The sequence below is a fragment of the Dasypus novemcinctus genome, chromosome 1 (genome assembly GCF_030445035.2).
Source record: "Dasypus novemcinctus isolate mDasNov1 chromosome 1, mDasNov1.1.hap2, whole genome shotgun sequence".
NCBI classification, from domain to species: domain Eukaryota; kingdom Metazoa; phylum Chordata; class Mammalia; order Cingulata; family Dasypodidae; genus Dasypus; species Dasypus novemcinctus.
Window position 1 is genome coordinate 104622001 of NC_080673.1, and position 26747 is coordinate 104648747.

The 26747-nt window shown below is 35.8% G+C and overlaps 1 protein-coding gene and 1 pseudogene across 1 annotated transcript in view; one reads left to right on the plus strand and one right to left on the minus strand.

Annotated features, from left to right (window-relative positions):
• Nucleotides 1-10228: 10228 nt before the first annotated feature.
• STPG2 (sperm tail PG-rich repeat containing 2) overlaps nucleotides 10229-26747 on the plus strand; it is a 352190-nt gene continuing 335671 nt past the window's right edge. Inside the window, exons 1-2 of the mRNA XM_071215533.1 lie at nucleotides 10229-10331; nucleotides 20372-20525. Of these exons, the coding sequence (XP_071071634.1) occupies nucleotides 10242-10331; nucleotides 20372-20525 (244 nt within the window). The 5' untranslated portion in view covers nucleotides 10229-10241. The remainder of the gene's footprint in view (nucleotides 10332-20371; nucleotides 20526-26747) is intronic.
• Nucleotides 13935-15541, minus strand: LOC139439077 (spermine synthase pseudogene; annotated as a pseudogene).

Genomic DNA, 26747 nt, shown 5'->3' on the forward strand with positions numbered 1-26747 from the left:
TGTGTTCAATTGTCTGTGTGTCATTTATTAAATGTTATTGTTTCTTTTCCTTTAGAAAGAGGAATTTGGTTTTAAAGAGTAGGATAAATGCACTCATATTAAGTAACTGGGGAAGTTCGTGTTGCACTGCACAGTAATAAATGTTAATAAACTTCATATATTTACATGGCACTAATTTACCAAAATAGGCATTATAAATCTTGAGTGCTACTAGATAATCCACTACATAAAGTATAGTAATTATAGGTAAACTATATAAACTATTGTATTTTGTTTCCTATTGGTGAAAATTTTTTGAGTACAAAAATCTTGTGTAATTCTTGATCATTGTGATGGGATTTCTAGCATGACAACATTCACTCATATTTTCTGTAGCTTGTAACTTGACATTGTGGCTTCAGATTTGTTATGTTAACTTTTTGACTCAGATGAATTACTAATTCCAATGTTGACAAGCATTGTTGCTTCAGCAGATGTATTACAGAATCTAAGTGTCTTTTCATCAGCTTTACTCAATTTCGTGTTTGTTTGAAACTGCATAAGAAATCCATCTATTCCAAATTATTAATACATAGTCAAACCTAGGAGTTTACACTTAAATTCTGGCTCTCCTGATTTACTTGTCTAGATTTATATGGAGAAACCCCTTTTGTTTTCTGTTTCTGTTACCTGACATATGGTAGGCTAATTAGTATATGATTTATCCTACAAAGCACTTCCTGTCACTTATTCGATTTTCTCATTTGAATGGTTTTTAGCTTAAGTGTTGCATCTGAGACCTAGTGACACTTATAGTGCTATTATTGATTAATGTAAAATTACTTTCAAATCTTTTTGTTCACTTAGGGTTTTCCTTACCATGTTTATTTAATTTAGATCAGTTTAAATTTAATTCATTTTTTAGAAAATCACATAGTGAATGTTTATTTCCTGAGATCAGAAGCAAAGCATACATTAGGCTTTCTAAATGAACCAAAATTTATACTGCAATTATGCAAATGAACATAATAGACATACATTATTTTCTACAGTCCAAATCAAAAGTTATACATTGCTCTGTCCAATAAATCATTAGTATTAAATTACTTAAAGGATTAAATACATCTGAAGCTTACTTCTTAAACATATTCAATTTTAAATGAAAGGGATATTTTCTTTTATTAAGAAGAGAGTACAGTATATAATATTGGCAGAAACGTACTGAAAATATTTTAGGATGCAAATTTTCATTTTAAATTGTTTACATATTTGTTTCTTATTATTATCAGATGATACAATAGAAAAAGGATGCCAAATGTCATCGTGATTTTAGGAATTAAAATAGCAACATTTTCATTAGTTCTGGAAAATGGAATACTCATAAATCTTACTAACCAAGATATTCAATCTAGATATTAGCTGAAAATATAGTAATGACCTGAAATTATGTTAGAATGAAGTCTAAAGATTTAGAATGATTCATAGATTCATATGGGCCATTAAAAAAGGTTAGTGATATTAAGACATAGTATTAAAATTAATGTATACTGAGAATTACACAAATTTACATAATATACTTAGTCCTTTTCTCTTCTTTCTCTGCACATTTCCCCCAGAAATCATGTTTATTTTCATGACTTTGGGTACTACCTATATGCACGATCACTTCCAAATACATGATCACTTTCAAATATACAGGTTATTTTTTATATTTACAGCCTTGACCTGCCCACTGAACTCCAAACTTCCATTAATTGTTGACTATAGGACATCTCCACTTTGAGGTTTTATAGGAACTACCAAACTTATTCAACTTGAACTAGTCTTTCTCCCCACCCTGCTCTGGTTTCTCTTTTCTCTTTCTGAATATAGCTCACATTCATTGTACATAATTGTGTCATGTGGCCACCTCTATTTGGAAGATGGCTAGGAAAAGGGAGGTTGGTAATTGAGATTGTGTTAACAGCTAATAATATCTGTCTCAGCCATTTACAAGCTATGTTCCCAAGTTCCTAAGCTGTCAATTGTATCTGCCTCATGGGATGTTATGAGATTTAAATGAGCTAATACATTTGAAAAATATAAAAATACTGCCTGGAAAATAGTAGATGCTTGGTAAATATTACTTACTGTTTCAGTCACCTATTGCTGCATAGTTAACACCCCAAAAATAAGTGTCTTAAATCAACAATTTGCTATTTTTCATAATTATACTAATAGTGCAGAAGGATTTGATTGGTAAAGAAGAATCATGGCACAAAATGACAATGCTTAAACTCTACAGTTTTTTGCAGGGAAAGGCTCCAAATAGTAACAGCATAATAATAATGATATTCTTCATAGCCAAGGCGGCAAAGGTTCCGCAGAGGCTAGGAGGGAGCACTGAAACTCATGGGACCCATTACTACTAGACAGTACTCTTAGTAGTTTCATGTCTTGACCGGGGGCCAGTGCAGTATAGATACTTTAGCAAATGGCTCAGGCCAATTCCTGCATACTGGAATTAACTCTACTGTACAATGATTCTCTGAGGTGGCTGGGTTCAGGGTAGTTTTTCTGTTCCATGTGGTGTCAGCTAGGGTCTCTCATCTGGCCCATTCATTTGGGTGCTCCAGTGGGTCTGGGATATCTAAGATCATTTTATTCATCTCACTTGGGGTGACTGTAATGACTGGAAACTGGCTGGGTCTCACTTTCCTCCTGCATAGTTGGATTACGTGCATGGGTCTCAGGGCTCCAAGAGGGCAAATGTGGAATTTATGCCTCTTAAGGCCTAGACCTGGCAGTAGTACTATGTAACTTCCATTGCATTCTACTGATCAAAACACATCATATGACCAGTCAAGGTTAAAGGGAAGGGGAGATGGACTTCCTCTGCTAGACTGGAGGTAAGGCATATGATTAAAAGGACAGGAAGATTTTTGTGGCCATTTTTGTAGACAATCTATCACAATCACAATATTATTGTTTTTAGTATTATTGTATCATCATTACCATAGGTACTCTTAATCAAAGAAGGCATTGTCTCTTGCCTGGACTTCTGAAACAGCCTCTTCATTGATATTTCCGCCTTCTAATCTTACTCCTTTCTTTAATCCAGTCTCCACAGAACAGTCAGATTTGTCTGGGAATATAATCTGATATTGTCATTTCCTTGTTTAAAATCCTTCAGCAGATTCTGCAGCACTTAGAATAACATTCAAACTGCTTATCATGCCCTATAAAGACCGGGAGATCATGTAACTTCTGTTTGTTACTAGAGATTATATAGTTGTGATTCCAGCTTTATTACCTCCTTTTTCTCCCACTGAGGATTCTGCAGCTTCACTACTCTTTTTCTCTGAACTTGTCAAGCTCCCTACTTTGCACATGCTTTTCCCTCTTCCAGGAATGCCATTCTGATTAATTTTTTCCCTTGGCCTTCACATTTGCTTTTCTCTGACAGGAATGCTATTCCGTCCATTCTTCCCAGAGTAAGTCTACTTGTGTTTAGGTTTCAGTAAAAATGATTTTCCCTAACTTCCCCCTGTTATTTTCTATCTCAGCACTTTTCTATCCTCCAGTTGTGTATAGTAAGTTAGTCCCTATGAATCTTATTTTCTCCTTTTAGAAATCCTGAATATTGTTGTCTACCTTGCAGGATTTTTAAAGATTAAAGATAACACAGGTAAAGTATCAATATAGTGTCTATCATACAGTGGGACTTAGTAAATATTATAAATTAATATTTCTTCATTTATAAGAAGGATCACAGATAGGAAAAATGAAAAACACTATCTAAGCGAGTATTGATTGCAGAAGTGAGAGTTTTATAGTCTGAGAAAGAAAAGCCTCTAAACATAAACCTTTTGCTATACCTGAATAGATGCTAGTAAAAAATCTTTCAATTTCTTTTCTCTCCCTACCCTTACTCCAACATCATTGCATTATAGCTTGGAGATGTTTAGAATGAGGCTACTTAGCTAAATTACATTGGAGAGAATAAGCAATTAAATTAGATGTGAAATTAAAGTGTATAAAAACAAATGAAAATCCTAACAAAATTAGATTTCTCTCTGCACCTTACTATACCAATCCTCATTTGGTAGTCATTATGATTTCCTCAGTTTTATTATTTTTTAGTTTGCGTTCTGTTTTTGAAAAAATCACAGTTTGAGTCTATGGCATAGTTGCAGGTGCTGTATGTGTACTATTAGGTTCTGTCCAATGATCAGATCCTGAAAAAATATCATCTGTATTTGAAAATAGATGCAGAAAAATCAAGTTATGGATGAGAATTACCTGTTTATCTTTTTATTCTTATCCACTCAAAAAATGTTTTTGGATGATTATGTGTTAACAGTGTGGTAAAGTTAAATTTTTAATGTGGTAAAGCTAACATTTTCCTTCTCTTCAAGATTATCATCACTTCAATGCTTATTAGAATTTGCTGGTACTCCTGCTGTATTTTCTGCTACATTCCTAGTTCCATAAAATTCTTTGTATTTTGTAGTTTTTGTAGAAAGGGATAGAAGGCTTCTGATTAAATAAGATGGATTGAATCAAGGCATATATCTTAGCTTCCTCATAAAAGCTTACTAAATTAATTAATAGTAATAGAATAAGAAAAGTACAATACCACAAGCAAAAAAAATGAGAGAAGAGATGAAAGATGTCATCAATTTTCAGAAGATGGAAAACTTATGAGCACATAGTAAAAGACTGAATAGAATGGAGGAAGATGATATGTAAATTCCTTCAGAGGGAGATACCAACAAAAAAACCCCATTCACACTATACTAGCTTAAAGAAACCCAGGAATAAGAAAAAAGGGGAGATAAAAGGTCTGTTGGTGGAGAAATTAAACAAGAGAGGTTCTGCCCTTGGGGACAATGTTATAGAAGAAAAGGATGAAATGATATAAGGAACATGAAGGGGTGGTGATTTCTAGCCTTTAGGTCTGTAAGCCTAAAAGAAAGCAGAGCTCTCAGGAGAAATGGCTGATTCCACACCTGGAGCACAAATTGTATATTATGAGCTTGAAACATCTTGTCATAAAGGAACAAAGAAGCAAGGAAGTCATGAAATACTACTAGAGTCGTATCAAAAGAACTCAGGAGCTCATTCAGATAGGTTCTTACAGACACAGGAAGGGATAATTTCAGCATCAATGAGCAAGTCAATTTTAATGGGTTGAAACAATTCAAATATATTTATATCCACAAAGTTAAAGTAAAATTAAAATGTACAAAACTCATGGATGAGAATTGGAAGATACAAGGGTTCAAACTTGGTATTTTGAAAACTGAAAAACAGAAGGGAAAAAATCAAATATTTATCTTGCTTTTCCCATATGAACTGTGCCTTCATATAACTAAATGGTTGATAAGGGAAATCTCTATAGGATTAGTCTAGTCAATAAATGAAGAAGGAATTATAGAGTTATAATATCAACATCTTGTAACCACTAATGAGTTTATAGATCTAGTGAGTGATCATCAATGGCTCACAGAATGAGAGAGAATCAGCTATTATGTGCCTCTGGATGGAAGTACACAGTATCACTTATGAAGGGATGATTCCAAAAAAGAGAAAATTGAATCAGAATCTCATCAAGACTATATCATATCACCAGTTTATAGCAAGTACATTGGACAGAGAAGACAAAATATATTCAGTCAGGAAAATATAAACTGCAGGAAACCCTTTTCAAAAAATAAAATCTAGTTTCTTCCAAAAATAAAATAATAGGAGAAAAATAGTGGAGATGGAACCCATAGATTACAGAAGACTTAAGAAACATATTGACTATTTGCAGTTTGAGTTCTGATTCAAATATACAAACATAAAATTTATGTATTTATTAATGTACATATATTTAACATACTATATATTTATGAGAATGACAACATTTGAACTCTGAATAATTAAGAAATTATTGTTGATTTTTAAAAATAAGAAAATGGTTTTATTAAAAAAGAGTCCCTTATCTTTCAGACATACATTCTGAATCATTTATGGAGGAGATTTTATGATGTTTTAGATTTGCCACTAGATTATTGTGGTGGGTATTGGGGAAGTTGGTAGTACCATGGATGAAACAAATTCAGATACGAGTTGAGAATTATAGATCTTGGATAATGGAGTTTCTTATACTATTTTCTCTACTTTTTGGTGTATTTGTAACTTTTCATCATATATAGCAGGGAGAAAATGGGGAATATTTAAGTGGAGTAGATACACGGAATGGATAGAGTTCCAGGTACCTATCCCACTCACCTTCTAAATTGTCAGTCAGATCTGAGAAAAGACCTTTACATACTGACATTTTGGAACCCTATATTTCAAAGGCTAAGTCCTGATACCATCACAGCGTAATGAAGTCTAGTAGTTTTCATGCCACATGTATCCATGTATGAAATTTTCAATTGAACTTTTTAGATCTGCATGCAGAACAAGGAATCACCAGACATTTGAGGAAACTCTCCAGTGTGAAACACAAAGACAAACAAGCACACAAACAAAAAAGCCCAAACCAATGAAACCCCAAGGAAACAGACAGTAGAGAGAACAGAATTGTAATTAATTGATAATTCTACTTGATATCCACAGAGATATTAAAGAAATGCAGTTATGAATAAAGTAATACTTAGAGAATAAGAAAGAGCAATTGAAAATTAAAAATATGATTGAAGAATTTAAAATTATAAAATAAAAAAATACAAACTGGAAGTAAGAGATACCTGGCAATGTAATCTCACTAAATTCTTACTTGAAGAACAGAGCAGTTCTTTATTGTATAAGAGAATCATCTGTGGGGATTGTTAAAAATGTGGATTCTTGGATTCAACAAAATTTTGATTTACTTGGTCTTACATGGGATACTGGGGTGCTATGTAATTAAGAGGTTGATATCCATGTAGGTGGTCTGTTGATCACAATTTGAAAAAGCAATATAAGCACCACAGCATATTCAGTGTGTGCCTATGTTGGTTTTGTCAAAGTCTATTTGTTTTCTTCATATTATCATAAACAAAGACCTGATCTTCAGTGGCCAGTGTCTCACAAGCATAATTTGGAGCATATTTCTAATTGCCTTATTAAATCCTAAGCTTGACTTTTTAGAAGCAGGAACCTATTTTTACTGCTTTATTTTGTTTTAATGAAGCAAAGTTTTAAATAATAGGAACTTTATGAAAAAGCAGAAGAAAAAAACAGAAAAGGAAGTATTTATTGAAGAATTCAAGATTTTTTTTCTGCTTTATGCAAATTTTCATCCAGACTACGTTTTTCACTTATCCTATTATTTATACTTAAACTTTTCTCTATGATCTGTAAGAATTACCACTTAAAAACTGTTGAATGTATTTGGAAAGTAATGCCAGTTTGTCAGTAGCTGATCCTTTAAAAATCATACTTGTCTATAGAGGGAAAATAGGGATATAGCAATCTATAATAAAGTTCCAGAAAATAGGTTAATGTGTATACAACATTATGTTCTTTGTATTCTATGTGTAATATGTATGTCATGGGTATATAGGTACAAAATTATAGACATTCCTTTTCTTCTAAAGTTAACTTATGAGTTCATATATGCTATAGTCAAAGTGTATTTTTTCCTACCATCTACCAAATAATGTCATATATTTATTCATTTCAGATAAGAACATGTGGGTCCATGACTTGATGAAAGAAATGGGACCTGTGACATGGCATGTACTTTGGAAAATGAAGTCAGGAATAATTTAATCCACTTTCTTTGAATCCTACTTAGACCAAGTACAGATGATTTACTTGAGGCCTCACTGAATCAACTTGAGGGAGGATCCCACTAGTGCAATCTGGGACAATTTGAGCATTAAAATAAATAATAATAACAGATGAGAACATATGGAATAAAACAGAATTCTTGAATCTTTAGTGCTATAACAAACAGGGAGCAAGCAAGCCCTTTGTAAGGTTGAAGGCCGAATAAGAAACATAGAAGCAATGTTGGAAATGGAAAAATATCCCCATTTGGCAACCATCGGAATGGTGGTTAGTTTGGGTGAGAGGATGATGGGTGGAAGATGAATGGGTAGCACGATATTGGTGTAATCTCAGACTATGTCTTCATAAAATGCCATTCATTATAAAGTGAAAACATGTTAATGCATGTGGAGGAACCTGCCAAATTTCATAAAGTTACCAAGTTCACGTCACCATTGAGTGAGGCAAGTGGAACTTCTGTCCCTCGTGGTGTTGGGCTGAGGAAATCATAACTTCAGCCTGGGTTCCTACTGGGAATGTAGGGCCTAAATCTTAAGAGGAAACACTGAGCAGACCCAGGTTGGGGTCATTTGTGCTCTTTAAATTTGTCAAAGATGTGAGAATGAAAGAACTTTTTCAGGAGGAGTTCCATATTGAAGTTGACTGGTTAAAGTTGATTGGAAAAATAGATATTTTTGAGACAGTTTGGGAAGGGTGTGAAAGTGGGTAAAAGTTGAAAGGGTCTGTGAATGGAATTACAGCATTGAAGCAAAGTGGATTTCTTGATTTGGGATTTTCTAGGAGAGTGACCTTATTTTGCAGATAAATGCATTGAATATTTTTGTGAAATGTTTGTTAGTGGGCAAATATGGTAAAACTATAACAACTGGGGAATTTTGGTGAAGGGGTTAGGAGTTCTTTGTATCTACTCTTGCAAGTTTTATATTATTTTAAAATAAATTATTTTTAAAAACAAACAACAAATAAAAACAAAGAACATGTGGGCCTTTGCATAACTTTTCAGAATCCAAACTACTGATAACAAGAGGTACTTATTTATAAGTTTCTCATAATTTTTTCAAATAATTATTGGTTTTATTTTATACAAGGGCTTTAAGATATTTTACTACAATTAGAAGTGGTTAATTCACTTATTTAGAGCCAAATTATTTCCCAGAGAACCATATCACCAAATTCATATGTAGTCTATTAAAATATAGGACTAAATGCATGCATTTATCCATCCATCTATTCATATGACAAATACTTACTGAACACCTACTATGTTCCTGGTATTCTCCTATACACTGGAGATATAGCAGTGAACAAAACATATCTATCTATCTATCTATCTATCTATCTATCTATCTATCTATCTATCTATCTATCTAAAACCTTGTAGTACTGGAGCTTACAACACAGCAGAAAACAATATTTTGGATAGTAATAAATGATAAGGGCAAAAAAAAAGTCAAGAAAGGTTGATAGGAATTGTTTGGGAGGCAATGAAATTTTAGATCGAGTGGCTTGGAAAGACCTCATTGAGAAGGTGATATTGAGTAGAGACCTGTGAGAAATGAAAGAGTAAGCCATAAAGTTCTCCAGGTGGTGAAGAACACCCAAGCAGGGGAATGGGAATGGCAAAGATCCTGAGGTAGATATATGTCTGATCTGTTTGAGAAATAGATGGAGCAGATTGAGTGGAGGTGGAGAGAAGTGGTCAGAATTTGACGAATTATAAAGATACAGGTAACAGGATTTACTAATAGAATTTAATGATACAGTCAATGTATAAATGAAGTATTCAGTTTCTAAATCAAAGAATAAATAGTTCTTTCAAGTGTAGAAAAGTGGGAGTGGGATATATGAGGCAGAAATTTTTAATATAACTTTACATATGGTGAAAGATACTTAATCAGGTGATTGAAATATTTGATCGTGAATAAATAGCACTTCTTGATATGTATTTAAATTGTATTGCTAAGATAATAACTCAATTCCAGGACTCACTGAATTTATTTTTATCTATTGTAAAACATTTAGGTAAAAGCTTAATGTCTGATATTTTCTGACAATTGTAGTTAAAACAAAATATTTCCTGAAATCTCTTTGTTGGGAAAAAAACAGGCTATTGAATAATGGAAATTTGAAAAGAGTACATTTTTTAAAAAGAGAAATGCTGGTTGTATTCTTGTAAATGAAAGAAATATAGAAGTTATTTTCATTTCTTCATTTTAATATTTTATCATCTGAAGAGCTAGATAATTTTTTCTGAGCTCTATCAACAGAGGGCAGCAAAGTTTTAGGTAGTGTGTTTTCAGGTGCATGGAAACTTTGCTAAGGGAAATTTTTCTTTTTTGTTGCTCTTCAGAAATTTGTTCTGGTTTGTTTTTTAATGGAGTGCTTTGGTAATATATTAAAAACGTTGTAACTTTGGTTAAGATATTTAGCCAACTGTTTCCATAGGTGATAAGGATCCTTTCTTAATGAGAACATTATTTCTTTCGGTTATTTAGGGAGTACCTGGGCCTGGAATGTATGACATTAAAAGTCAGTTTCAGAAGACTGAAAGTAAGATACCCAAAGTAAACGGTGCATTTCCTGCTTTTCTTTCTAAATCCCAGGTAATGGTCTACAGTCATTTATATATGTATATATTCTAATAGGCATAATGTGGAGCTAGCAACAAATCCAATGGTGTTTAGGGAGATTAAAAAAAAGAAAAGTGGAATTTAAGCAAACTGAAAGAGGCAGAATCTAGGAAAATCATATTGCCAAAAAAATGTGGGTGGAATTAAATAAAATAAGATGAAAATATTAACAAAATACAAAGATGAATATTTGAATTGAAACCATCTATTAAATATTTTCTATTAAGTAAATTTGCATATGTGAAAGTTCAGCTTAGCTTGTAAGGAATGCTTTCCCAATTCATGTAGAGCATTAACATGGTATTTTAGGCATACGTTTCAGAGAATTTTCTGAAGAAACTACAACTGTGACTGGTACCTTCATTAGTGATGCTAGAGTCATAGAATACTATATCACAGTGTCTAGTTCACGTTTTCCTAGAAATGTTCTAAGGGGACTTGAAGGTATCTAAGACATATCTAAAGCAAGACAGTTATAATTTTAACAAACCGTTATAACATGATAAATGGTATCAACATCCACCAGATCAAAGTAGTTGTGATATTTATCCACCCATCCTATGTACACCTCTGATTATCTTATTTAACTTGGAAAGGTAAATCACCTTCAGGTTGCCACAGGTGACTACTTTAGTTTTATTGTACTGAAGAGGCTCCTCCATGGAGACAAGTAGAGAAAGTGCAGATATTTTGGAGATACTATACATAAGCTTTTAATAGGTTAGATATGGTGGAGGGGCTGGGAGGAATCAATAATGAATACCTTGAGCAACTTGGTGGATGTTGGTACCATTTATTAATATCATACGGCACAAGATTGATGGGAGGGGGTAGGGTATTTTGTGTAGGTATATTCTTGAATTTTTAAATATATCACTTTTACAGCTAGAACTAAGTGTCCGTTTTTATGCCCTTTTTCCCATCAGACATATCGCCCTAACTTGGCATCACTTGGCACCAACTAAAATATTTTAAATATATTTTCAGAAATGGAAAAGAATATGTATCAGTTTTGTTTAAAGGAATGATGGAGAAAAGAATAATAGTTCTGAGGTGAAAGATATAGAGGAGTTAAACCAAACAGATTGTCTGCTAGGAATAGTGTTAGTGTTTAGTTGAATATGAACAAACAACATCAATGATGATGATAAAAAATGCAACAAAGCAACTAACAAGATGGACTTAGAACATAGAATTCCTGGTTTATAGTATAGTAATAAAGACAGATTATATTCTAGGACACTTATTTTAGTTGTCTAAGAAGTTACCTGGTACTTCATCAAAATGAACAGTATTTCCTTATATCTTCAACTGTTAATTTATAAATATAAAATTTTCTTTTTAACAATGGTTCTTAATCCTAGCTGTACCTGAGAAATACCTTGAGAATTTTAAAATATTCTGATACCCTGTGCCAATATAGATTTTTCCTCTTTTGTAACTTTAATGATGGCGATGATATTCATTTTTTAACTCTCATAAGCACTAAATATAATATATTTTTTCCAAATTCTACTCAATTTATTCATTTTTTAAAAAAGATATTACATTAAAAAAATATGTGGTCCCCATTCGCCCACACCGCCCCCACCCCACTACTCCCCCCACAATAACACTCTCCCCCATCATCATGTCACATCCATTGCGTCTGGTGAGTACATCTCCGGGCATCGCTGCACCCCATGTCCCGTGTTCCACACCATAGCCCACACTTTCCCACGTTCCATCCAGTGGGCCATGGAAGGACATACAACATCCAGCAATTGTCCCTGGGGCACCACCCAGGACAACTCCAAGTCTCAAGAATGCCTCAACATCTCTTCTCTTCCTCCCCTTCCCCACACCCAGCAGCCACCATGGCCACTTTTTCCACATCAATGCCACATTTTCTCGATTATTAACCACAATAGTTCACGAATAGAATATCATTATGTCCACTCTGATCCTTACTGTATTCCTTCTTCCTGTGGACCTTGGCTTGGTTGTGTCTGTTCCACATCTATGTCAAGAGGGGGTTTAGATTCCACATGGATACTGGACGCAATCCTCCTGCTTTCAGTCGTAGGCACTCTAGGCTCCATGGTGTGGTGGTTGACATTCTTCAACTCCACGTTAGCTGAGTGGAGTAAGTCCAATAAATCAGAGTGTAGGAGCTGTAGTCTGTTGAGGTCAGGGCCTGGCTATCATATTGTCAGTCCAGAGATTCAAATCCCCTAGATATATCTTAAACCCCAGCACCAACTACAATTCCAGTAAAGTAGCATGAAAGGCTTGTGAAAAGAGATCCCATCTGAGTCCAGCTCCATCACGCAGAAGCACCAGCTCCAAAGAAGGGCCAACTGATATGGCAGTGAACCCCATCTGCCATGACCATAGAACCTGTGGGTCTCTTTAGCCCTCAAAAGGACCAATACCTGGGGTTGTATCTACTTTATCTGTCTCTGAGACTCTGCTCAGGTGTGCATAAGGGCAATCCTTCTGACAACCTCCAGACTCTTTTTTAGAGACTCATAGCCATATGAAATCATTTGTCCTTTCCATTTCCCCCTTACTTTAGGTCAAACAGCATTTTTAACTCCTGTTATTATATATAGACAGGGATATTCTGCTGGTCCGCGTTGAACCTTTAATTCAAGGTCATTTTCTAGTTGCATCAACAGCTGGTACTTGGTAGTGATCCCTTGGTGCCAGGGAGGCTCATCTCCAGGTGTCATGTCCCACACTGGGGGGAAGGCATTGCATTTACATGCTGAGTTTGGCTTTGAGACTGGCCACATTTGAGTAGCATGGAAGCTGTCAGGAGGGCTGCTTAGGTACAGTGCTGCTCTAGGCCTTGTTCTTATTTCAGGTGTATAGGCTCACAAGCATAGTCATTAGTATCAGGGGCTCACTGTTGGACCCTCATTCCTTCCTGGTCCTTACTGTTGCACCTGGGGGACTGCTGCTGCTCCCCTAGGGACCATGACAGAGCCCCCTCACCCCGGCCAGTAACCCAGTACCCCCCCCAGCTGTTGTTTTTAATTATTTCCACTATGAGTATATCCAAACATTTCCATGCACCCTGGACACATGCCCTGTATAACTCTCTGTCAACCATATATTGCCTGTCAATAACATCCCATACCAGTATTCTTCTGCTGCCATTGTTGAACCACTCTGTGATCCAACTAAATATAATATGAAAGCCAATTTTTTGGACAAGAAACATTATAATGAACTTCGATCAGAAACTAAACAATGATGTCCATTGTTCCTAACATCATTTGCCAAAACCAAAACATAAAAGCCCACACAGAAATATAGAGTAACAAAAAAAATCACATTTTTAGGAGTTCAGTGCACTTAGCAGACTTCACTGCGGGTGTCTAATAATCTTTTAGAGGACTTTCAAAAAAATAACACCCTAGCTCATCAAAATATACATTTTCCATTTGTTTTTTTAAAATTAAAAATAATAATTAAAAAAAAACTTTAAAGGAATTCACAATCAACTGCCTGACTAGTTTTGGTGTCATCAACAGCATATAAAGGTCAGGATGGTTGTTCACAGAACACATGATTAGTTGATATTAATCTTCAAGGTTTAGTTGTCTTATAAACAGTGTAAAATACCCACAACTCCAATAGTAAGGGACACAGATGTTGTACTGATTCTGTACTGGGAGGAATCGGTAGAGATGGGGACATTTTCGCGAATTACATGGGACAATACAGGCACTGAGCTGTTCTTCACAGAGAGACCGTATTTCTGTCAATTGACAGAGTTCCTCTGTGTAAAATACTTCCTACCCTGTTTCAATACTTTCATTGAAAGGTCAAGAATCAGTCTTAGAAGCCAAAGTAGATACAACCCAGGTACTGGTGCTCCTGAGGGCTATGGAGACACACAGGTTCTATCGTCATGGCAGATAGCTCTGGAGTTCAGTGCCTTGTTATTGGGCCCTACTTTGGAATTTGTGCCCCTGAGTGTGATGAAGTTGAACTCAGATGTGACCTTTCTACACATGCCTCTTCTATCACTTTTACTGAACCTGTGGTTGGTGCTGGGGTTGGTGCATACAAAGGAGACTTGAACCTCTGGACTGCCCATGTGCCAGCTGGACTCTGAGCCTCAGCAGAGTTGCAACTCCTACTCTCCAGTTCGTTGGTCTTACCCAGGTCAGCTAACAGAGAGGTGAAGATGGTCAACCACCACACCAGGGAACCGAGAGTGTCTACAACTCCAAGCAGGAGAATTCCATCCATCAGCCATGTGGGATCTAAGCCCCCTCTCGATATAGAGGTGGACTGGACATCACTGTGCCAGGGTCCACAGGATAGAGGAATAAAGTATGGATTAGAGTGGACTTTGGTATTCTACTATAGAACTATTGTGACTAGTAATGGAAGAAACTGTAACATTGATCTGGAGAAAGGGGCCACAGTAGTTGCTGAGGGCAGGGAGAGGGAAGAAGAGATGTGATGTGAGGGCATTTTTAGGACTTGGGGTTGTCCTAAATGATATTGCCAGGACAGATATTGGACATTATATATCCTGCCATAACCCACTGAATGTACTGGGGGAGAGTGTAAACTACAATGTAAATTTTAATCCATGTGGTGCAGCAGTGCTCCAAAATGTATTCATCAAATGCAATGAATGTGCCACACACACACACACAAAGAATCAGTCTGAGAAACTCCCATGTAGAATCTTTTTCTGGACACATGGAGATTGGAACAGCTGTCAAATCATTAATCACATAATCAAACATCCTTCCTTCTTTGGTGTACTAATTCAGTACTGGAATACAGTCCTCTATTAGAACCTGATAGCTTTCTCCTTTAAGATTTTCTGAGATGTCAGTACAAGTTTTTTGCATATATTTTTTGCACCCATTAATCACCATTTGGTTAATATCTACTATAGTGACCATCACTGATTTCAGTTTGACTATTTCACTTAAGATGCTCCCATCTTCACCTCTCAGAATCAGTATATCTTTGCCAGTGTAATCTTCTTTCCCACTGCTCGTGATGGCCTGGGTAAAAGCTAAATCACTCTCTCCAAATTAACATCCCCACTGATGATGAGAATATTTCCAAAGTGCTGGGTGTAGAATTTTAATGTTCTGATAAGGTGAGTCTTCATCATACACCACATTATCTATGTCATATTCAACCAGGTGCCCATTAGCAGTGGGCCAGTATTACACTAACCATGGTCCATAGTGTACATTTGGCACACTTTTTCCATACTCCCCCATTATCAACATATATATCTTTGGTATAGATACATGAATATTACAGTATTGCTGTTAACCACAGTCCATAGATCACTCCAGTTGTATTTTTCCCATGCTTCTGCACATTTCCACCACCATGCATTAGTGATGTATATCTGCTCTAGCTCACAAAATACTCCATTGCATCTGTGCAATTCTCATCCACCTCTGTGTTTATGGCATTATTCAGTCCCTAGATTATTTTCTAGCTTTCATTCAATTGGCATTTATATCTCTAGACTACCCTTTCCAACCACATTCCCATTTATAAACCAGCTGTTACTCACTGTAATGTGTTACCATCAACTCCATACATTTCTACACTTTTACAGTCAAGTTAATTAAATCTTCTACATACATTAAGCATCAGTAGTCCATCTCACCCCTCCTCTTAACTCTTTAAAGACTCCACCACCTACCACCAGGTCTTGAAGATGTTTTCCTACATTTTCTTCTAGAAGCTTGATGGTTCTTGCTTTTATATTTGGGTCTTTGATCCATTTTTGTTAATTTTTTATAAGGTGTGAGATAGGGGAACTCTTTCTTTCCTTTGGCAATGGATATCCAATTCTCCCAATACTGTCTGTGGAATGCACTTGCTCTTGTCAAAAATCACTTGACCATAGATGTTATGATCTGTTGCTGAACTCTCAGTTTGGTTCCTTTGGTCTATATGTCTGTTTTTATACTACTACTATGCTGTTTTTATCATGATAGCTAGGTAATATGATTTAAAGTCCAGAGGTGAGAGAGCTCCATCTTTGCTTTTCCTTTTTTTCCTTTTGCTTTTCCTTTTGCTTTTCATTTCTGGCTATTTAGAACCCCTTACCTTGAAAATAAATTAGATAATTGTGTTTTCCATATACTTAAAAATTACTACTGGAATTTTTTTGGGATTGCATTGAATCTGTATATTAATTTGGGTAGAACTGACATAGTGATATTTAGTTTTCCAATCCATGAGCATGGAATGTTCTTCCAATTCTCCAATTATTTGTGTCTTTCTTGATTTCTTTTAACAATGCATTGTAGTTTTGTGAATTCAAGTGCTTTACATCCTTGGTGATGTTTATTCCTAAATATTTTATCCTTTTAGTCATTATTGTAAATGTAATTTTCCCCCCTGACTTCCTCTTCAAAATGCGCCTTAATAGTGTATTTTAAAGCCTGTTTCATCTGATATAACTATAACTACTCTGGCTTTTTTTTTTTTTTCTTATGGCATGCATGGAATGTCCTTTTCCAGCCTTTCCCTTTCAATCTATTGGTTTCCTTGGGTCTAAGATGTGTCTCTTGCAGAACGGCATATAGATGACTTGTATTTTCTTATTCATTCTTCAAGTCTGTCTTTTAATTGGGGAATTTAATCCATTAACATTCAATGTTAATTACTGTGAATTGCCCCTTTTATAAATATATAATGTATTTCCTTGTCTCTAATAGTTTTGCTTTTAAAGTCTATTTCATCTGATGTAAGTATATAGCTACTCCAGATTTTTTTGCTTACTGCACGCATGGAATATCTTTTTTTCATCCTTTCACTTTCAATCTATTTGTATCCTTGGGTCTAAGGAAAGTCTCTGGTAGATAGCATATAGATGGCTTATATTTTCTTATCCATTCTGCCAGTCTATGTCTTTTGATTAGGGAATTTAATCAATTAACATTCAATTTTATTACTGTAAAGGCAGTTCTTATTTCACCCATTTTGACCTTTGGGTTTTATCTGTCATATTTTATTTTCAACACTGTTTTGTGACTTTTTGTAACTTTTACTGATATAATCTTCATTTCTAGACTCTCCTCCAAGCCTGTCTGTCCTGTCTTTTCTTTTCAGACTGTAGCACACTTTTTAGTATTTCCTGCAAGGCCAGTCTCTTTGTTATTAATAAAAACTCTCTCAGTCTATTTCTATTTATCTGTGAATACTCTAAACACACCCTCATTTTTGAAAGACAATCTTGCTGGATATAAGATTCTTAGCTGAAAGGTTTTCTCTTTCAGTGTCCGAAATATATCATACCATCATCTTCTTGCCTCCATGGTTTTTGATGAAAAATCATCACTTAATCTTATTGGGTATCCCTTATATGTTCTGCATTGCTTACTCTTCCTGCTCTCAGAATTCTCTCTTTATCTTGGCATTTGGCATTCTGTTTAGTATATGTCTCAGATTTGGTCTATTAAGCTTTATTCAGATAGGTGTGTGTTTGCTTCTTGGACATGAATATTTATGTCCATCAATATAGTTGGGAAATTTTCTACCATTATTTCTTCAGATATTTCTTCTGCTCCCTTTCCCTTCTCTTTTCCTTCTGGGATACCCATGACACATATGTTTGCACATCTCTTGCTCTCTTTTAGCTCCCTGAGACCCTGTGCAATTTTTTCCATTCTTTTCTTCATCTGTTCTTTTGTATGTTCCCTTTCAGAGTCCATGTCTTCAAGGTCACTGATCCTTTCTTCTTCCTCCTCAAATTTGCTGTTATATGCCTCCTGTGTTTTTGTAATTTCATTTATTGTGCCTTCATTCCTGTAAGATCTGCTATTTTTCTATGTAAGCTTTTAAATTCTTCTTTATGCTCACCTGATATTTCCTTAATATCCTTAATCTTTTTAGCCTTCTCATTGAATTTATTAAGGAGATTTGTTTGAACATCTGTGATTAGTTGTCTCAGCTCCTTCATGTCATCTGGAGGCTTATCTTGTTCCTTTAACTCAGCCATATTTTCCTGTTTCTTAGTAAGGATTCTAATTTTTTGTTGGTGTCTTGGCATCTGGCTTACTAGATACATTTATTCTGGGCACAGTTTCTCTCATTAGTTTAGGGCTTCCTTGCCCTTTATCCCTTGCTGGTTGTTTAGTAAGGATGTAGTTTTGGTGCTGTGGAGGCTCAAGTTGCCTGCATTGCCACAGGGACTGATGGAACATCTCCCCCCCTTTTCCTTTGCTAGGCTAGGGACAGAGCCACAGCCATGTGTAATAACCCAAGTTGTGCAGGCCTAGGCTGAAGTTGCCTGGAGAGACTGATAAATGCATACCCTTCCTCCCTTGCATGGGATGGTGGTATAGCAGCAGATGTGGGCAGCAATCTATGCTATGCAGGTCCAAGATGACCACAGTTGTCCTATTAAACTTCCTACTATTCAGTCTGTACCAGCCAAATTCACTTGCAGTTACCCAGAGAGACTGGTGCAGGTCCTGCCAGCTTCCTCCCTGCCATGGGTAAGGCTGAAGCCAAGGCTAGGGCTGCAGTCTGATCTGGGTGGAAAGAAGGCAGACCCTACCATCACTGTGATTTTCAATCAGCCCGGCTTCCCTTCATGCCAGGGTGGAGTCAAAATGGTGGTTACCCAGCTCTTTTTTACTTGGACAGTTTCAAACTTTAGCTGTTCTTAGGGTTATATTTTAGCCAGCCATGTTTACTAATCTGTGGTTGAAGTCAGAGACCAACTGTCTCTTCCTCTCCTGTTTCTGGAAAATTGAACTTCCAAGTCCAGCCACAGAATAGCTCCTGAGGTAGCTTGCACTGCCAGTGTAGGATGTCACTGGCCTCTGTGATGTGGTCTATAGTTTCCCAGAGAAGCTGGTGCAGGTCTCCCAAGCTTTCTCCCTCCTGGAGGTGGGACTAGAGCTACAATCCTATCTGGATGGAAGGAAGCTGGTCTCTACCAGCACTGTGATTTTCAGTCAGCCCTGCTTCCAATCATGCCCAGAGCAGAGTTAAAATGGTGGCTCCTGGCCTCTTTCAGACTTGGACAGGTTCAAATTTTACCTATTCTTAGAATTATCCTTTAGCCAGCCAAATGTACTAATCAGTAGCTGAAGTTGGTGCCCAACTATCACTTCCTTCCCTGTTTTTGGGAAATGGATCTTCTAATTCCAGCCATGTAATAGTTCCCAAAGTGGGTCCTATCACCTGTGGAGAATTGGTGCTGGCCTCTGCTGTGTGGAGTGCTCTACTTATGAATCTTCTCTGCAGATGGGTGGCCTCCTTGTTCCATTCTTTCAAGGATGTTGCAGGATGCTCTTCTGGTACCTTGGAGCTCCCAAACAGGTGCTTTAGATAGCTCTGGGTGATTAATAACTGCCCTGTACCATGAGCTGACTCTAGGAGCAGCTTATTCTGACATCATCTTGCCAGAAACTAAGGTTTTAAAATGCTGTATTTCATAGGAATTCTTAGTGATATATATGTACATATAGATACACACATATATTTAATACTCATATACATATATTTAATACTACTAAGTTCCTAAATTAAATTGTGTTTAACAAACACTTGAATTTAAGATTTTATTTTTCTTAAGGTAGTGATATTACTGAGTTAATACACTATATCTATTGAGGAACTTTGTCACTTCATGTAATTTTATTACATTAAAGAAACTATTCCTATCATAGAGTTTTGTATTTATTACCTTAACTTGCAGAATATTTTAAATGTAAAAATTGCCCATTTATTATCATCTAGAATCTCATGTTGCAATGATTTTCTTCTAAAAGTCTATTTATTAGTATGATACCTAATGTATCCCTGTATTAATATATGGGTGATTTTACTAAAAGCTTTGTGTTTTATATTTTGATGGGTACAAAATATTAATTTATCTATATTTTCTTCACTCCATTAAGAAATAAATTAAATGCCACATGTTCTAGTACTAAGAAGGCAGTTTTTAACTCAAGAAGTTTCAAAATGTGCTATACTCTCTCATTGGCATATTTCCCACTGTTCTTCACTAGAGATTTGTACCTATGAAATCAATCACCCCAGCTCCTGGCACATATAATGAAACTCGAACTGCTCTCTTGAAGAAAACATCGGGACTGAAAAATATTCCATTTGGTCAATGTGCTCCTCGATTTGTACAGGATTCCAGGGCAGAAGATGTGCCAGGTTAGCAATTAATGCCCATGTCTCCGCAGTTTAGGTTCATGTAATTTAATATTCCTAACAAGGTGACTGCATCTGGGAGTAATTTTCTTTCTTTCTTTTTTTTGTTCTATGGTTAATGTTGTCATTTTAAGGTAACAAAGATTGTTTTCATAACATTGACTATGTACTAAACACAGACAGATAAAATAATTTACAGTTTTACCAAGGTTTCAGTTTGACATGTTATACATCTTAGTTGCTTTGTATTGTTTTCCCTTCAGTAAATTTCCTAAATTTCTCTTGGTGGGAGATCATGTATATTGACTATATGGTCACTGTCACTAATATAATTTATGATATTAAATTTTATTGAACTTTTTTATTTTGGAAATGCCCAGTCACATGTTCTGGTATTCTAAGTAGGTATCTAGTAAGAATATAGCACCAAAATAACTTATATAGTTGCTAATGCATAGTTCTGGTTATCTATTGCTGCAAAACAAACTCAGTGACTTAAAATAACAAATGTTTTTATTAAATGTCCTTATTTTGTGGGATGACTGGAAGCCAGGGCTCAAATGGAACTGTCATTCAGAGTGCCTGCATATCCCCAGTGTGGAGATTAGGGTAGTCAGACTTTTGACACGGTAGCTCAGGGCTCCATGAGATATGGCTAGGTACTGAAAAGCTCCTCTTGATCTCATCTCAGAAATCTAAGGGCATCACTTCTGTTGTATTCTCTTAGCCAATCAAGTTACCCAGGGAAGCACCCAGGGAAGCAGGGAAGCATATAGACGGGAAAGACATGAAACTTCATATTTCAATGACAGGGTTAGCAAAAAATTTGTGCCCATCTTTAATTCACTATAGTATGCCCTCTGGCCACCAATATTAACATTCTTCTTACATGCAAAATATACCCATCCCTTTCAAAGACCCCAAAGCTTTATGTAACTATGGTATGATCTCCCAATTTCAAGATCTTGTTATCTAAATCAGGTTTAGGTGTAGAGGAAAATTCTTCTGTGGTTTTTCAGATGCAGCTTGTTGAGTATGATTTCTTTCTATCAAAAGAGCTGTGAACTACAGAGGCAAGTTATCTGCCCAAACACCCAACATACAATGGTGGGAGAGAGATAGAATAATCAAAATCTATGCTCCTATTTAAAAACAGGTAAAACTGGAGGACCGTAGTAGTCACAGGAACACAGCAATTCTGAAATCTAACTGGACATATGTTACCCCTTCCTTGTATAAGATAGGGCCCACTTCGGTGACCTGGATTAATTTTCTATGGTTCCTGACTCTAGTTTTTTATGGGCTCTTGTTTCTGTCCTCAAGTCAACCTTCTTTTTCGATGAGGATTATACTGTGCTTGAAGCTAGTGTTTTCTCAGCCTGCTTCAGACCCACAGAATATTGGAGAGCTATAACCTATTTTTCATTTTTGTATTGTCTCTGACTCTTTCATTACAAGTGATACAGTTCCTTAGAAAAACTTGGTGAGTTTCTTATTGTATTAATTTATAATGAAATCCACTAGACAAAAGCCACACCCACATTTCCTTCTTAGAGAAGGCCTTCTCTACTTTAGGCTACCTTTGAGGTTGCCATGCTTTCAACACTCTTAAATTCATAGGAGCACTATTACTTTAGCCAAGGTGGCTTATGGCATCGTGACTTAATTTGCTTAGGTCCTTTTGTTTTATCTGAAAGGTTCTATGAGGCACTACCTCAAATCTTTCTGAGGTCTTTTTTTTTTTTTTAAGATTTATTTATTTTATTTCTCTCCCCTCCCCCCACCCCACCCTGGTTGTCTGTTCTCTGTGTCTATTTGCTGCGTCCTCTTTGTCCACTTCTGTTGTTGTCAGCAGCATGGGAATCTGTGTTTCTTTTTGCTGCATCATTTTGTTGTGTCATTTCTCTGTTTGGGCAGCACCATTCTTAGGCAGGCTGCATTTTCTTTTTGGCTCTGGGTGGCTCTCCTCACGGGGTGCACTCCTTGCGCATGGGGCTCCCCTACGCGGGGGACACCCCTGCGTGGCAGGGCACTCCTTGCACGCATCAGCACTGCGCATGGGCCAGCTCCACATGGGTCAAGGAGGCCTGGGGTTTGAACTCCGGACCTCCCATGTGGTAGACGGACACCCTAACCACTGGGCCAAGTCCTCCGCCACTTTCTGAGGTCTTAACAAAGGGCTTACAACTGAACCCTGGATTTGTTTTTTGTCTTCTGGTCATTTCTTAATATGAGAACTTTTTGCTGTCTGGAGAGACTGGAGATGAAAATAGTTTTATTTTCAAATCCAGAAAACACTGTTGTTGTTTTTTTTATTTCCTATAAATCCTGCTTGAAAATTGAACAGTTTTTAGTTCATCTCTTTCTGTCCATACATACTCACATGCAGCTAAAAGAAACTGATTGGTACTTTTGACATTCAGCCTGGAAATTTCCTTAGGTAAAATCCATCAATTCATTAGGTACTTTCTTCACTACCTCAAGCATTAACTTTGCTAAAATTTCTGCCACTACATAATATCAGTTATCTTTCCCCAGCCTCCAATAACATTTTTCCCATTGTCCTTCAAGCCATCACCAACTTTCTCCTTAACGTGTTTCTCTAAGTCTCAAGGTTGTTTCAGCATCTGACCCATTGCCTAATCCCAAAGCCATTGCCACATGTTTTAGATTATTGTTATGGCAATACTTTATTCCTGGTACATGGTTGCTACTTATCCAATTGAGCTGTTGAGTTTCATTCTTCTCTTCTTTAATCTTGGCTGGCCTTCATGGCTTTCTTAACCAATAGCATGCAATGGAAGTGAGAGTCTAGAATATCTGAGGCAAGGTTATAAGCTTTACAGATTCCACCAGGGCCTCTTGAAACAATTTATTTTGTAGTCCTGTATCTCTATGTAAGAAGTTTAACTACTCTGAGAATATAATTCTGGAGAGGTTGTGCATTAATTTTAATATTAATTAATTAAAACATTAATTTTAATATTCCTTTTCATATTAATGTAAATGTTAATTTATTGAGTGACCCACTACTATAAGATTTGGTCTTACTTTCAATTTGATGGGCCACTGTATTATAAATAAAGTATGATAAATTCCCTAAAATTTAGCTTATTTCTAAAGAGTCAAGTAAATTAGAAATGGCCTCTAAAATCTAATCCTAAATCTTACATAGTTTGGATTATTATGAATGGCCTTTATGAAAGTTTGGTTTCTTTCCTTGTAAATATTAGGTTAGAGGAATGAACTGAACCCTTCAGCAGTTATAAAGCAGGTTTGACTACCTACTATAGGGCTTAATAACTATTGCAAGTTACTATTAGAAGGCACACTTAAACCTTCTAGCTATTTCTTAACAAATCTAATCTGGGGTTCCTGGGTATTTCTATACTTGCTGGAGAATGGATCAGAGAAGCTTTTAATGTGAATGAACCAGGTGTTAAAATCAGAAGCTTAACAAGATAGTACCCTACAAGTACACACATTGAAGTCCTTGGTCCTGAGGTCTGCTATATTCAAGTATTTAAGCTAATTTGCAATGTGTTACATCATTCTCTCATTCAAGATAGAAGATAGATCTGATGTAATTGTCTACCTTCTTTCATTTAGCATGATGTTTTCGAAATTCATCCATATTGCTATTTTTATATTTCGTTTTTATTGCTGAATAGTATTCCGTTGTATCGATGTAGGGTAGTTTGTTTAAATATTTGCCAGCAGATGGACCTTGGGTCCTTTTCATGTCTCTTGGGTAAATACCTATGAGTAGAACTTCGGCATCATATGGTAAGAGTATGTTTAACTCTATAAAAATCAGACAAACTGTTTTTCAAAGTAGCTGTACCATTTTGCATTCCTACCAGCAATATTTCCTCTTTAGTGAAGTATCTTTTCAAATCTTTTGACTGTTTTTAAGTAGTTTGTTTTTCTTCTTTTCTTCTTTTTGAGTTATAAGAGTTCCCAATATATTCTGGATAAAATTCCTTTGTCAGATATATGTTTTGCAAATATATCCCACTATCTTCAACTTGCCTTTGCATTTTTGTAACAATATCTTTTGATGAACAAAAATTTTTAATTTTGATGAAGTCCAATTTATATATTTTTTCTTTTATTGTTAATTCTATTATTTTTATACGCTATATAAGAAATCTTTCCCCAGCCCATGGTCATAAATATTTTCTCATATGCTTTCTTATAGAAGTTAAATATCTTTAGTCTTTGTTTGTCTATAATTCATTTTGAATTAATATTTTTATATGGAATGAGGAAAGTTTTAAGGTTGATTTTCCTCCCAGATGGATATCTGGTCATTCCAGCTTCATTCATAGAAAAGACTATCCTTTTCCCACTGAAATACCTTGGCACCATAGTAAAAAAATCAATTGGTCATAAAAGTGTGAATTTATTTTTGGATTTTCAGTTTTGTTACAATAATTTATATTATCTACCCTCATATCAATACAACAGTTTTCATTAGTGTAGCTTTATGGTACATCTTTAAATTAGGTAGTATAGGTCTTTTGTTCTTTGTTATTCTTTGGCTATTTAAGGTCCTTTGCATTTCCACATAAATGTTAAAACCAGCATGCCCATTTCGTTAAAAAAACCCATGGAGATTTTAATTAGCATTTTATTGAATACATAGATCATTTTTGGCAGAATTCCCTACTTAACAATATTGAGTGTTCTGATCCATGAAAATGACCTGTTTCTATGTCTCCATTTACTTAGATCTTTAAAAATTTTTAGGACAATATATTTTATTTTTAATTTTTTAATTCTTACATATGCTTTTAAAAACTTTATTAGTATATAGTGACCTTTTTTGTCCCTTTTAACATTTTTTGACTTAAGGGCTATTTTATCTGATATTAGTTTAGCTACCCAGCTGTCTTTTGATTCCTATTGCATGGTATATTTTTTTTCAGTATTTCCACTTTCACCCTACTTGTGTTTATAAGTCACTCTCTTATAAACAGCATATAGTTGAATTATGCTTTTTTAAAAATCCATTCTATCTCTATCTTTTGACTGAAAAGTTTAATCCATTTACATTTAAAGTAATTAGTGTTAATGTAGTACTTTCTTCTCCCATTTTGCTATTTGGTCTTTGTAAGTCATACCTTCTTTGTCATTTAATTCTTCTTTTACTGCCTGTTTTCATAAATATTTGATATTTTTTAGTCTACCATTTTGAGTTCCTTCTTGTTTCATTTTCTATATATATTTCCCCAGATATTCTTCCTGCTGTTACTGTGCTGGTTTAAGTCTTTCGGGGGCCCCAGAAAATTATGTTTTTAAGCTAACCCATCCCTGTGCATGTTGCATGTGGGATCTTTTGGTTAAATTCAGTTAAGAGTCTGATTAGATTAGGGGACCCAGGTTTGGTCCCAATCCTCTTATTGAGTCCTTTATAAAAGGAGGACTAAGAGAAGAGAGATACAGAAAAAAATCTCAGAATCAGAAGGAGCTGTCCCAGAGGGCAGAGACTGAAATCAGTGGAGCACAGTGGCACAGAAAGAGGTCCCAGAGAGGCTAGGCCCTTGGAGAAGCTCAAAGCTGAAGAGATGAGGCCTAGGAGAGAGGTGAAAGTAGCAGACCAGAAGTGAGATGAACCAGGTTCCTGATAGCCCACAGCTAAGCTTGGAGGGAAAGCCTGGAGGAGAGCAGAGATTGGCTGCCATTTTGCCTTGTCATGTGGCAGGAGTCCAGGGATGACCCTAGCCAACCTTTGGTGAGACAGCATCTCTGATGATGTCTTGATTCAGACATCTCAGAGCCTTAGAATTGTAAGCTTTTACCCTAATAAATTCCGATTGTAAAAGTCAACCCATTTCTAGAATATTGCATTGACAGTCTTTAGCAAATGAAGACAGAAATTGGTACTAGGAAAATTGGGTACTGCAATTACAAATACCAAAATTTTGGAACAGTTTTAAATGGGTAAGAGGAAGATTTTGGAGGAATTGTGAGATGTTTGATAGAAAAGATGTAGGTTGCTTTGAAGAGACTGTTGGTAAAAATATGGACCCTAAAGTTACTTCTGATGAGGCTTTAGATAGGCATGGTGAATGCACCCTTGCAAACTGGAAGGAAGGCGATCCTTGCTTTAAAGTGGCAGAGAACTTGACTCCTGTTTTTAGAAGGAAGTCTGATTTGAAAGTGACAAGCTTGGACACTTAGTTGAGATTTCCAAACTAAATGTGGAAAGCATGGCCTGGC